The sequence below is a fragment of the Saccopteryx leptura genome, chromosome 2 (assembly GCF_036850995.1).
Source record: "Saccopteryx leptura isolate mSacLep1 chromosome 2, mSacLep1_pri_phased_curated, whole genome shotgun sequence".
Classification (NCBI taxonomy): Eukaryota; Metazoa; Chordata; class Mammalia; order Chiroptera; family Emballonuridae; genus Saccopteryx; species Saccopteryx leptura.
In genome coordinates, this window is record NC_089504.1 from 363,710,853 (window position 1) to 363,725,602 (window position 14,750).

At 38.7% G+C, this 14,750-nt stretch overlaps 1 protein-coding gene across 1 annotated transcript in view; it reads right to left on the reverse strand.

Moving 5' to 3' along the window:
• TEKT3 (tektin 3) overlaps positions 1-9,882 on the reverse strand; it is a 34,669-nt gene extending 24,787 nt beyond the window's left edge. The window contains exons 1-2 of the mRNA XM_066366462.1: positions 9,299-9,882; positions 3,463-3,546 (exon numbers count right to left, since the gene is read on the reverse strand). Of these exons, the coding sequence (XP_066222559.1) occupies positions 3,463-3,546; positions 9,299-9,877 (663 nt within the window). The 5' untranslated portion in view covers positions 9,878-9,882. The remainder of the gene's footprint in view (positions 1-3,462; positions 3,547-9,298) is intronic.
• Positions 9,883-14,750: the final 4,868 nt, after the last annotated feature.

The following is a 14,750-nucleotide window of genomic DNA, read 5'->3' on the forward strand; positions in this document are numbered from 1 at the left end:
ACTCGGTCGTATTTTTTGTTCGAGATCCGAGCGAAATTCCGAGATATGAGTCGTGATTTGGGAAGCTGCCACTAGTTGGCGCATTGGCGCACAGGTCCAGTATCGGCAGCACAACACCAGCATCTCGTTCTTTCTCACGTGTTACCCGCAGAATCAAGTTGAATCTCGTGCACTGTACTCGTACTTGCATCATTTTTGCATTTTTTACTAACTTCTTTTGTGTGCTATCATGGGGCCGAAGAAAGTGAGTGTAAAGGACAATGGTGAGAAGAGAAGGAGAATGATGTCAATAGAAGTAAAACAAGAAATAATAGAAAAACATGAGCGTGATATATGAGTGATTGAACTGGCAAGGCTGTACGACCGCAATACATCTACAATTTGTACCGTCCTTAAACAAAAGGATGCCATCAAAAGCGCAAATCCAGCGAAAGGAACTACAGTTCTATCCCAATTAAGGACAAATATCCATGAAGAAATGGAGAAGCTTCTGCTGGTGTGGGTGAAAGAGAAAGAGCTGGCAGGAGATACAGAGACGGAGACTATAATATGTGAAAAGGCACGTATATATATTATTTACGGCAACTTGAAGAAGAAAGAACCATCAACCTCAAAAGAGGCAGCAGAAGATATGTTTAAGGCATGTCACGGCTGGTTTGAAAATTTCAAGAAGAGATCCGGCATCCACTCGGTGGTGAGCATGGTGAAGCTGCGAGTGCTGACGTTAAGGCAGCTGAGGAGTACATCGCACATTTTGCTGTGCTTATCGCAAAGGAAGGCTACATCCCCCAACAAATGTTCAACTGTGATGAAACAGGATTGTTTTGGAAAAAATTGCCCTGGAGGACTTTCATCACCACAGAGGAGAAGTAGCTGCCAGGCCATAAACTCATGAAGGACCGTCTGACCCTTGCATTGTGTACAAAGTAAAGCCACTGCTAGTGTATAATTCTGAAAATCCTCGAGCCTTTGAGACTCATAAGATTCTTAAAGAAAAACTGCAGGTTATGTGGTGCACCAATGCTAGCGCACGGGTTACGCGGCAGTTTTTTATTAAATGGGTAAATCTCATCTTTGGTCCTGCAGTGAAGAAATATCTTCAAGAAAAAAAAAAAACTCCCAATGAAAGCATTATTAATCCTTGATAATGCTCCAGCCCACCCACCTGGCCTTGAAGATGACATTCTCGATGAGTTCAAATTCGTGAAAGTCCTCTACCTCCCACCCAACACGACTTCAATCTTGCAACCTATGGATCAGCAGGTCATTTCCAACTTTAAAAAGCTTTACACAAAGCACTTGTTCCGCTGCTGCTTTGAAGTGACCGAGAATATAAATCTAACCCTTTGAGAGTTTTGGAAAGATCACTACAACATCGTGATATGTTTACGCATTATTGACTTTGCATGGCAAGAGGTTACAAGAACCTTGAACTCGGCATGGAAAAAGTTATGGCCTGATGTTGTTGCAGACAGGGACTTCGAAGGATTCGAACCAGAGACCTAGACTGAGGTAGAAGCATTGGAGGAGATTGTGTCCCCTGGAAAGTCGATGGGTCTGGAGGTAGATGAGGGTGACATAAACGAGCTCATTGAGGAACATGAGGAGGAACTCTCAACTGAGAAGTTGAAGGAGCTACAGATGATGCAACATATGGAGCTTCTACAAGAGATTAGTAGTGAGGAGGAGGTAGAGTCAGAGGAAGTGATTTCTATAAGTGAAATTAAAGACATGCTGGCAATGTGGGAGAAGCTTTCAAGTTTCATTGAGAAGAAACACCCAGAAAAAGTTTCAACTGGTCCTGCTTCAGCACTTTATAATGACACTTGTTTGTCACATTTCTGTAACATTTTAAAAGGCAGGCAAAAGCAAACCTTTTTGGATAGATTTTTATTCAAAAGTCGTCCAAATGAAAGTGCTGAAAGTGCAGCCAAAAAGGCAAAAACAGGTGATGATTAAATGAAAACTACGTAATGTTAAGCTTAGGTTAAGTTTAAAGTTAAGAAAGTGCATTTTTTTATAATTAAGTTTTTGTGGTTTTAATTTTAAGTAAAGAAAGTGCAGTTTTAGTCTTGTTTAAAGTAAAAAAAAATGCAGTTTTAGTTTACATTTAGTGTTAAGAAAGTGCAGTTTTAGTCTTGTTTAAAGTAAAGAAAATGCAGTTTTAGTTTACATTTAGTGTTAAGAAAGTGCAGTTTTAGTCTTGTTTAAAGTAAAGAAAATGCAGTTTTAGTTTACATTTAGTGTTAAGAAAGTGCAGTTTTAGTCTTGTTTAAAGTAAAGAAAATGCAGTTTTAGTTTACATTTAGTGTTAAGAAAGTGCAGTTTTAGTCTTGTTTAAAGTAAAAAAAATGCAGTTTTAGTTTACATTTACTGTTAAGAAAGTGCAGTTTTAGTCTTGTTTAAAGTAAAGAAAATGCAGTTTTAGTTTACATTTAGTGTTAAGAAAGTGCGGTTTTAGTTTACGTGTCTACAGTGCCTGCATCCCTTCCTCCCTCCCTCCTCCTCCGCCATTCACCTCCATTAGCTGCACTTGTCTGTCTCCAAGGTAAGAATACAGTACTAAATAACACTTTTTTTCTTATATTTCATATATTTTGTTATGCATTGGTAAAGTGTACATGTTTCTTAATTAAAAATGTGTCTTGCCTGACCAGGCGGTGGCGCAGTGGATAGAGCGTCGGACTGGGACCTGGAGGACCCAGGTTCGAGACCCCGAGGTCGTCAGCTTGAGCGCGGGCTCATCTGGTTTGAGCAAGGCTCACCAGCTTGAGCCCAAAGTCGCTGGCTCGAGCAAGGGGTCACTCAGTCTGCTGGAGCCCCCCAGTCAAGGCATGTTTGAGAAAGCAATCAATGAACAACTAAGGTGCCGCAACAAAGCATTGATGCTTCTCATCTCTCTCCCTTCCTGTCTTCTCTCTCTCTGACTCTCTCTGTCTCTGTCACACACACACACAAAAAAAAAAACCCAGAAAAAAAGTCTTTTTTTTATAATTTAGGATGCTTTGGGGATGTTTCACAGGGCTGGAATGGATTAAATCTATTTCAGTTATTTTAAATGGGAGAAATTTGTTTGATATATGAGTTGACTGACTTACGAGCTTGGTTACAGAACGAAATAAACTCGTATCTCAAGGTACCACTGTATCTAAATATGATTCATAAAAAAGATTTAAATATCCTGAAATTAATAGTGATTTCTGTGTAAGTGAAATTCAGGTAGTTTTTAATCTTTCTCATTTTCGGTATCTTTCAAGTTCTCTAAATGAACATCTATCACTTGTGTAACCAAAAAAAAAAAAACAAAAAAACAAAAACCAAGGCAGCAATTCTAAATGCTATCAACACTTGATACTCTAACTTCTTATTTGTAAGGGGCTCTGTGTAACATCTCTTTTTGTTCCTGTACATTAAGCGCCTGTTTGCCACTAAGTTTCTTGTTGAAGCCTTTGCCATATTTACCGTCAGCAGGTCCACCTCTACTTCATCGTGAACGAGATCGATGCCCATTCGCTTCTCGCGATGAAAGAGACACTCTCGAGCTACCTACAGACACACAGACAATGAAAGCCATTAACACAAATGGACTAAATGTCAGCGACTAGAATTCTGATAACCTGCTTCTCAAACCACTCAACAACTACTCTCGATACCAACTTTTAAGCCATGTTGTTGGCAATAGAGAGTGTAACTGACCGTGACAACTAAGGGAATCCCTGCTTTTGTTACACTTAAAAGAGTCAGTTCTTCAAAGTAGTTTGAAAACATTCCTAATTTGGAAAGTTGACAGAAGGAAGCAGATGGCATCCACTTCATCACCACAAATTAGCATCTGAGAAAATTATGTGGCTCTAACGCCTTCTGTAGAAACACTTCAATAACTTGAGTCTTCAAGATAATTGTCCACAAATATATATATATTTTTTTACTGAGGGTGAAAAAAAATTATTATTAAAGACACCAAAATATTTGTGTAACCAAGATCCAAGTGATTGTTTTTAAAGTATTAATTATAAAAATAAAATTGCCTTATCCATTAGAGAGAAAAAATACAGAAAAATAGAAGATAATCTATCCATACCTCTATTGCTGTTTCGTTTGTTTTTAACAAAACAGAGATAGAATGTCCTTATAATTTTAAATCAGGCTTTTTTAGAGTTGGCATGAAACGATAGGCCGTATGCGTGAAATGTTCTTTGAAACAAAGTCTATTAAATGACTCCAATGGAAAACAGTTTAGATCACTCACAATAAATTAAGTGTGAAAGAACATTGTGTAATTGTTAAAGTACTTTTTTTGAAGACCATTTCATGACATGGGACTCTATAAATGCTAAATTGTTTTTCATTTAAAATATGATAGTATGAGTAAAAGCTTTAAGTGAATCTTTAATTTGTTAATAGTACAATTTACATTTACTAGAAGTTGATTAATGGGTTGCCAGGAACTCGGATTATTTTAATGTGTATTACTAAATTACTTCCTGCTCATCCACAGTCCTGCCAGCAATAGAGGAAAGTGTCCATTTTCTGTACTTTTGCCAATCCTACATGGTATCGATTCTTATTTTTGTGAATTTGATAGGCCAGAGATGGTTACCTCATTGACTTCATTTTCATGTTTACTGAGATTTAACTTCTCTTTTCATGTATGAGTTGATCATCTGAGTTTTCTCTTTTGAGAGGTATCTGCCCATGTGACTAACCCTCATTTTCTTTATTAATTTTAATGAGGTGACATGAATAAATCAGGGTACATAGGTTCAGAGAAAACATCTCCAGGTTATTTTGACATTTGATTATGTTGCATACCCATCACCCAAAGTCAAATTGTCTTCCGTCACCTTCTATCTGGTTTTCTTTGTGCCCCTCCCCTTCCCTTCTCCACCCTCTCCCTCTCCTCCCTCTTCCTTCCCCCCGGTAACCACCACACTCTTGTCCATGTCTCTTAGTCTCATTTTTATGTTCCACCTATGTATGGAATCATATAGTTCTTAGTTTTTTCTGTTTTACTTATTTCACTCAATATGTTATCAAGGTCCATCCATGTTGTTGTAAATGATCCGATGTCATCATTTCTTATGGCTGAGTAGTATTCCATAGTGTATATGTGCCACATCTTCTTTATCCAGTCATCTATTGAAGGGCTTTTTGGTTGTGTCCATGTCTTGGCCACTGTGAACAGTGCTGCAATGAACATGGGGCTACATGTGTCTTTATGTACCAATGTTTTTGAGTTTTGGGGGTATATACCCAGTAGAGGAATTGCTGGGTCATATGGTAGTTTTATTTTTAGTTTTTTGAGGAACCACCATACTTTCTTCCATAATGGTTGTCCTACTTTACATTCCCACCAACAGTGGATGAGGGTTCCTTTTTCTCCACAGCCTCTCCAACATTTGTTATTACCTGTCTTGTTGATAATAGCTAATCTAACAGGTGTGAGGTGGTATCTCATTGTAATTTTGATTTGCATTTCTCTAATAGCTAATGAAGATGAGCATCTTTTCATATATCTGTTGGCCATTTGTATTTCTTCCTGGGACAAGTGTCTGTTCATGTCCTCTTCCCATTTTTTTATTGGATTGTTTGTTTGTTTGTTGAGTTTTATGAGTTCTTTGTTATTTTGGATATTATGCCCTTATCTGAGCTGTTGTTTGAAAATATCATCTCCCATTTAGTTGGCTGTCTGTTTGTTTTGTTGTCAGTTTCTCTTGCTGAGCAAAAACTTCTTAGTCTGATGTGGTCCCATTCATTTATCTTTGCCTTCACTTCCCTTTGCCTTTGGAGTCAAATTCATAAAGTGCTCTTTATAACCAAGGTCCATGAGTTTAGTACCTATGTCTTCTTCTATGCACTTAATTGTTTCAGGTCTTATGTTTAGATCTTTGATCCATTTTGAGTTAATTTTAGTACAGGGGGACAGGCTGTAGTCGAGTTTCATTCTTTTGCATGTGCCTTTCCAGTTTTCCCAGCACCATTTGTTGAAGAGGTCTTCCTTTCTCCATTGTGTGTTGTTGGCCCCTTTATCGAAAATTATTTGACCATATATATGTGGTTTTATTTCTGGACTTTCTATTCTGTTCCATTGGTCTGAGTGTCTATTTTTCTGCCAATACCATGCTGTTTTGATTGTCGTGGCCCTATAATATAGTTTGAAGTCAGGTATTGTAATGCTCCCAGCTTCGTTCTTTTTCCTTAGGATTGCTCTGGCTATTCAGGGTTTTTTATAGTTCCATATAAATCTGATCGTTTTTGTTCCATTTCTTTAAAAAATGCCATTGGAATTTTGATGGGAATTGCATTGAATTTGTATATTGCTTTGGGTAATATGGTCATTTTGACTATATTTATTCTCCCTATCCAAGAACAAGGAATATTTTTCCATTTCATTGTATCTTTTTCAATTTCCCTTAACAATGCTTTGTAGTTTTCATTATATAGGTACTTTACATTCTTTGTTATGTTTATTCCTAGGTATTTTATTATTTTTGTTGCAACCATGAAGGGGATTCTTTTTTTGAGTTCGTTTTTGATGTTTCATTGTTGGCATATAGGAAGGCAATGGACTTTTGTATATTAATTTTGTATCCTGCAACCTTACTGTACTGGTTTATTGTTTCTAGTAATTTTTTTGTGGAATCTTTGTGGTTTTCGATGTATAGGATCATATCATATGCAAAAAGTGAAACCTTTACTTCTTTTTTTCCAAAATGAATGCCTTTTGTTTCTTTTTCTTGTCTGATTGCTCTGGCTAGAACTTCCAGCACCACGTTAAGTAAGAATGGAGACAGTGGACAACCCTTTCTTGTTCCTGATATAAGGGGGAAAGTCCTCAGTTTTATGCCATTTAATATGATGTTAGCTGATGGTTTATCATCATAATGGCCATTATTATGTTGAGATATTTTCCTTCTATACCCATTTTGTTGAGTGTTTTAAACTAAAATTGTGTTGTATTTTATCGAATGCCTTTTCTGCATCTATTGATAAGATCATGTGGTTTTTATTCTTTGTTTTGTTGATATAGTGTATTATGTTAACTGTTTTACATATGTTGAACCATCCTTGTGATTCTGGGATGAATCCCACTTGATCATGATGTATTATTTTTTAATGTGTTTTGTTGTATTTGATTTGCTAGTACTTTGTTTAGTATTAGCATCTGTATTCATTAGAGATATTGATCTGTAGTTTTCTTTTTTTGTGCCATCCTTGCCAGGTTTCAGTATGAGGGTTATGTTGGCCTCATAAAATGTGTTTGGAAGTATTGCTTCTTCTTCAATTTTCTGGAAGACTTTGAGTAGAATAGGAACCAAGTCTTCTTTGAATGTTTGATAGACTTCACTAGTATAGCCGTCTGGCCCTGGACTTTATTTTTGGGGAGGTTTTTAATAGTTTTTTCTATTTCCTCCCTGCTTATGGGTCTGTTTAGGCTTTCTGCTTCTTCATGACTCAGTCTAGGAAGATTGTATTGTTCTAGGAATTTATCCATTTCTTCTAGATTGTTAAATTTGGTGGCAGATAGTTTTTCATAGTACTCTACAACAATTCTTTGTATATCTATGATATCTGTGGTAAGTTCTCCTCTTTCATTTTGGATTTTGTTTATATGAGTCCTTTCTCTTTTTTCTTTGGTGAGTCTTGCCAAGGGTTTGTCAATTTTGTTGATCTTTTCAAAGAATCAGCTTTTCTTGTTTTATTAATTTTTTCTATAGTTTTTCTGTTCTCTATTTCATTTATTTCTGCTCTGATTTTTATTATTTCCTTTCTTCTGCTGGTTTAACCCTCATTTTAATTGGGACCTTCTGATACTATGTTGATAGTAAATGTTCAGACACACAAGAACATCTGGACAAAAATGACAGGAAAAAAGATATTCAGATTAGAGCCACTGCCCTGAAAGCAGACGTCACTGAAAGGAGCGCTTTTCTGGACAATTTAAAGCTGTGGGGGATGGGAGGCTGTGGGATGTGTAGAAGAGACCAGAACTCCTCAAAATGAGTGGAGCAACAGAGAAAGGATGAAAGGGCTTCTAATCTCAAAAAATAAAAACAATTTAAAATGACATCACTAACATCTACCAACCCTTCTTAAAATTTTTAGTTGTATGTATCTGTGTGTGCTTGTTTTTACGGGGAGGGGGCACAAAGAGAAGTGACAGCGTGCGGTGGTCTCCAACAGACTCCTCAAACCACCAATCAGCTCCTTGATTCCCTAAACTCCGCCACTGCAGATGCAATGAGGAACACCGGCAGCCAATGAAAATAAGTCACACAAACATGAAGAAAACTGGTATGAGCTCTGCACGTGCACACACAGAATTTCTTCTTTCAATAGCAATGACTAGAAAGCCTGACCAGAGGCCGGCAACCCCCTGAAACACGACCTCCCCGAGCACCACAAAGGACCTAAACTCAGTCCCATTTCTCCATTCAGTCAAACTCATCCCATCTCCTCAGGGTCTCATCTGATCATTTCAATGTGCCCGGAAATAGCATCATAACGTACGCACAGGAGGTATTTTACAAGGCAGACCAAACAGATGGTCGGTTTTGTGTTTTATGTCCAAATATCGTTCATGTTAATCCAGGGACAGCAGTGACCACCGAGCAGCCCATTGAAGAGATGGGAAGAGACATCAAATGCATTTTGTCTTGCGGTGTCTCTTTCATTAGCCACCTTTGCTTTGCCTTCAGGGTTCTTTCTATTTCAACGGTTGTTCTGTATAATGCGTAAAAAAAAAATGGCAATCAGGCCCTGGCCGGTTGGCTCAGCGGTAGAGCATCGGCCTGGCGTGCAGGAGTCCCGGGTTCAATTCCCGGCCAGGGCACACAGGAGAAGCGCCCATCTGCTTCTCCACCCCTCCCCCTCTCCTTCCTCTCTGTCTCTCTCTTCCCCTCCCGCAGCTGAGGCTCCATTGGAACAAAGATGGCCCGGGCGCTGGGATGGCTCTGTGGCCTCTGCCCCAGGCACTAGAATGGCTCTGGATGCAACAGAGCGATGCCCCAGAGGGGCAGAACATCGCCCCCTGGTGGGCATGCTGGGTGGATCCCGGTTGGGCGCAAGTGGGAGTCTGTCTGACTGCCTCCCCGTTTCCAGCTTCGGAAAAATGAAAAAAAAAAATGGCAATCGTGTTACCATTACTGACACCAGTTACAAATTTATGGATGGGGATGGACATCTCCAGGTGAAATAAAACACAAATTCAAACAATGAGTAACCTCGGAAATTCAACCACTGGATTGTAACCATAAAAACACAGGATCATTGACTATAAGGTCTTATATATATTTACCTGAAGAGGGGCTTCCGTCTCCATCAAAGCCCTCTCCAGTTTTTTCTTAACATCAGTTTGTTCATTGGTCTCTCCAATCATCGCATCCAACTCATGAGTGATTTCCGATTTCCAAAACCCTATGTCATTGACCCGTTCTCCCAAATTTTGGGTGGAGTCTGCCTGGGTTTTTCTGGTTTGTTGGTATTTGTCTTGAATCAGGCGAGAGGTATCTACCCTCAGTCTCTCTGAATTGTGGCGGGAAGTGTTGGACTCCAGATAGTTGGTTAAATTGGACCTATACCAATCGTCAGGAGTGTACCGTGTGACGAGAGTGGTTCTGTTCGAGACGAAGGGGAGCATGGCGCTCTCCGACACCCGCTGAGATCTGGCGCAGTAGGGGCCCAAGGTCGGCAAGCTGGAGGCCACCCTGTAATAGGTGCTTGGTCTCCAAGGAAGGCTCAAGCTATGGGTCAAGTTGTAGTGGGGGAAGCGGTCCCTATAGCTTGATGTCATGGTCCCGATGGCTGGGAGCATGTCGGTGGGTGCTGGTCTCGGGTGGGCATAAGTGGCCGTTGAAGTAGAACCTGTGAACTCCATGATGCTCAAACACTACTTCTAAATCTCTCCTGTTTAAAAGGAAAAAAAAAGATCAAAACAGTCATATTAAATTCATCCTGGGTGAAAACTTACAAATAAAAGGCCACATCAGATTAACTACTGGTAGCAATGTTCCCTAATACATATTTGTTTTCATTTGATATCTGCCTTTACCAATGATAATATATTCCAATTTTTTCTACAGCTCTGTGTCTCCAGATGTATTAAAAATCACATTTTTAGATTGGCTATTATAATTTTTTTTAATTTTTTAAATTACAGGATCTAATATTGCCTTACAACAAATTCAAAGTCAGAGCCTTAACTGTGCATTTTAAAAGATAGCAGTTGCCATCTTGGTTCTTCTATTTACTAGCTGTGTGACACTGGCAAAATTACTTAGCCTCTCTGTGCCTCGGTTTTTCATCTCCAAGTTGAGAATAATAGCACTTACTTCTTTGGATTATTATGAGCAGTATTAGCAGCAAAGGGTGGTTGGGCAGCATCCCCCCACCACCACCCAAGTCATCCGAAATAAACACACAACCTGGGTTACCATGGTGGGGTTGGTCGGCAAACACAGCTCAAGGCAAGTACCTGGATGCCTGTCCTGGCAACTTACCACCGGCAGCACTTCCAATAGGAACATTTTAGGGCAGCCTCAAGAATATGAGGAGTAAGCCAGACAATGCTAAATATGTGGAATGCATAGCACCGTTCTGGGCACATAGTAAATGCTCAATATGTTTTAGCTTTTAAAATTACCAATATAGAGGAGTATATAAAGTAAAACATAAATATCCATTCTTCCCTCAAAAAATAACTGAACTCAGAAGTAGACACTGTGTAGAGTTCATTAATAGTTGTATCTCTCCATATTTTTTCTATCCATATGACAACATATGTATTATTTTTAAACCTACATATATATATGTTATTATTTATACATATGCAGAGAGAATTTTAATACCAAAATGGATGATCTTAACCGTTATAAGTATTATTCTAGAAATGTATTTGGGACTTCTCCCGTTAGAACACTCAGACCCACCTTTGTTACCAGCTGAAAGTATTTTTTTATTGTCTGAAAAGTTTGGTCATTAGTCCAGAAAGGAAAGGTTGCCATAGGCTAGGATATATTTTTTTTTCAGGATCTAAATACCATTCTGTTCTGGCATTAATGGCTATGGACTGACTCATTTACTGAAAAGGAAAAACAAAACCAGACCCCCAGTTCCATAGCCTGCTCAGAATAAAAGTCACCCCGTTCTTTATATAGGTATGACGTGAAGCCTTTGGTATCCAAACCACAAAAGCATCTATTTGTTAAATTGTGGTCAAATAAAAATCCACTCTGACCACAGGTAATGAAATGGCTAGCCACTGCCAGTGGGGTGTCCCCCTTGACCTTAGTTAGATCCCTGACTTTTTCCTCAGCCCCCCTCTCCCTTGGCCCTGAGCACCTGTGCTGGCCGCACTCAGAGCACGCTTGGAAACAAAAGCACCTGAGTAACCACTTGCAGTTCTTCACTTAAGTTTGAAACGTCAACATTGCCTTCTGAAAAAGCAAATTCAAAGGAACCTGAGACCGGAGGGTCCCCAGAGTAAACCTCAGGGTACTCTTAGTCCCAACCTCTTCCCCAGGTCAAGTCCAGAAATCATACAGTCCATTTTCTTTCAGCCAGAAACTTCAGAGTGTGTGGAACCACTCTAATTTGGCTTTTCTTAAGTCTTGACCATCTAAAAGCTCATGTCTCATTTGATCCTCCAGCCAAGGATTTCCAAGTGTAAGATTACAGCCTGTGATTACCCAACACCTATTACGTTGAAGTCTCCAGGGCCCTATGTGTGTGTCAAGGATTGAACTATGGCCGTCTGCTCCGCCGGGTGACGGATGTGTGAAGACGCAGAGGACCATGAGCCGTAGGTGACAGAGGAATGGAGAAAAATCAATATAGTGTACAAAAGTATCCCCAGGGATGTTTCTTTTAATTAGGGATGAGATATGAATTTGAAATCTGGAATCTGAAGCTTATATCCACAGCTCAGTTGTTTCAAGTTCTCAGACGTAGAGCGCCTCATGCGTGGCGGTGCGTTTCACCGGAGAGAGGATGTTCGACAGCCACACAAGTGAAATTCCAGATTCAGTCAGCCATCTCCTAAGTCGTTCAGGGAGACTGAATACAAGACAAGAGCATGGCCAAGTCTTGTATTTCTGGTCACTTAATGATCAAAAATATTGAGTGTCACAGCCTGAGAAACACTTAAAAACTCAAAATGGAACTCTACCTCCAAGCAGGGTAGAGAAATTAAAAAAAAAATAAGACTTAGCCCCTTACATCTACAAAAAAAAAAAAAATGAGGCAAAATATATAAAATTGATTTCAGTTATGGGGCAAAAAAGCATCACAGGACTCTGAGCCCTGAGAGAAGAGAAACAAATAAGGTGAGCGCTCTGATGGAAAAACAAGTTACAAAGATGAGAACCAAACAGAGCCTGTCGGTGTTGGTAGTTGATGCCTCAACTCAGAACTGGGGGGGGGGGGGGGGCACTGAAACAGCTTGACGTTGTGAAGCAGGATGCTGGAATACACTATGCAGAAAAGGAGCTCTATGTAGGGGTCTACTTGAGCCTCTCTTGAGTAGCAGGCTGCGTGTACATCAAGGGACATTCCACCGACCCTGGAAAAGGATGACTGTCAGGATTGTTAGCCGAACAATTTCCAGAGCTCACAGAGAGAGGAGAGACCTTTTGAACTTGCACAAGTCAGAGTGGCGAGTTATTAGTCATCATCACCTGCAGCATCCCACAGAGACCCCCAGAGAGATCACACATTATAGAAATGGGGCTGAACTATCCCTAGAATGCAGATATTAAAATCTCACTCCGGCAAAGGTTAAAACGAGACCTCAAAGAGATAAAAAACAACTCTGCAAGTAATTGAACCACTTGACAACATCAAGGCACTCAACTTTATAGCATCCTGGTGTCCAGCATCCGATCCAAAACTTCCAGACATGCCAAGAAGCAGACACGTCTCCATAATCAGGAGAAAACTCAGTCAATAGGAAGAACCCTATGAATAGCAACGACGTGGCGCTGCTCGCAAACTATTTACAAGCATTTAAAGGAAAACAGGAAAGTGATAGAGAAATGGAAGATTAAGAAAAAAAAGAGCTAAATGGAATTTATGGATAAAATATCCAATATATACTTATATAATATATACATACATACATGCATCATTTCACGAGATGAAATTAACAGCATATTAGACACAGGAGAAGTAAAGATTAGCAAGCTCCAATCTAACCAAGCCAAAGCAGAACTTTTTAACTAAAAAGAATAAATAAATAAAATAGGAAGAGCCTCAGTAATCTACGTGACCATATCAAATGGTCTAACATCGTGTTCTTGGAGTGTCACAAAGAGAAGGGAGCAAAACAAAAGTTTTTGGAGAAATAATGGCTGCATATTTTCCAAATTTCATAAAAACTATGAATCCCTAGGTCTAAGAAGCTCCATACAAGCCAAGAGGATAAAGACGTGCACTACCACCACCACCGTAACCTCAAAACTCATCAGAGTCAAGTTGCTAAAAATTCACAATAAAGGGAAAAACTTTACGTTGCAGTTTAAAAGACACCATAGTTAGAAAGGTGTCTTACAGTTCAACTAACTGCAAGAACTACTACAGAATTCTTGTCAGAAACTATGGAAACTGGAAGAAAAATCAAATAACATCTTTAAAGGCTAAAAAAAAAAAAAAAGGATAAGCCTAGAGTTCTATATCCAGTGAACATATCCTTCAAGAATGAAGGTGAAATAATTTTTTTTTATAATAACAAAATCCAAGAGAATTCATCAGCAGCTGAACTGCTCTCAAAGACTTGTTAGAGAAAATTCTTCAGGCGAAAGGGAAATACACCGGATGGGAGCTTGGATCTACACAAAGAAATGAAGCGTTAGAAATTGTAAGTATGTGTTCTACTATAAAAATAAATTAACTTTTGAATTTCCTTAAAAGATGGTTGTTTAAAGTAAAAATAATAAAAATTTATTGTGGGGTGTATTTTATAAAATAGAACTAAATTATATGGTAATTAATAGCTTGAATGATGGTAGGGCCAAAATGGAATGAATTCTTACAAGGTTCTTATAAAGTTCGTCATAAACCATTCCTTTATGACGAACATGGAATAATGTAATTTCATCATATACTGCAGTAAGTCAAAAGTCCGTATTGTACACTTTAGAGCAGCAGTTCTCAAGATGGGATGTGAATTCATGGCTTGTCTAAAACCTTCTCAGGAGTGACAAGGTCAAAATCATTTTCACACTAAAAAGATACCATTTGCCTTTTTTCACTCTCATTCTCTCACAAATATACAATAGTTTCCCAAAAGTGATATAATATATCACAACAGGTCGAGTGCAAAACCTGACTGGCTACTAAGATAGAAATTAAAGAACTTTGCCAAAAATATAAAACAACATCCCTCTCCTTGCTCATTTGTTTGGTTTCAGAAAACAGATTTTAAATTTTTTTTAATGTGATTTGTATTACTATACAATGGGTTTTATGGTTATTTTTAAGATATAATGTATATTCCTTAAATATATATAATATATTCCTTAAATATATATTATATATAATATACATATTAAATATATCCATATTATATATTATATCCATAAATAATATATAATATATATTAAATATATATATATTTTTTTAATTTTAGCAGAAGGTCGGGGATTCACTCGGACGTCTGGCATCTAGAAAGAACCAGATCCTTCTCGATCCTTCCAAATCCGCAAATTACGAAGGCAAGGGGGCGGAGACCTGGATAGAGGGGTGCCGGTGGGGTT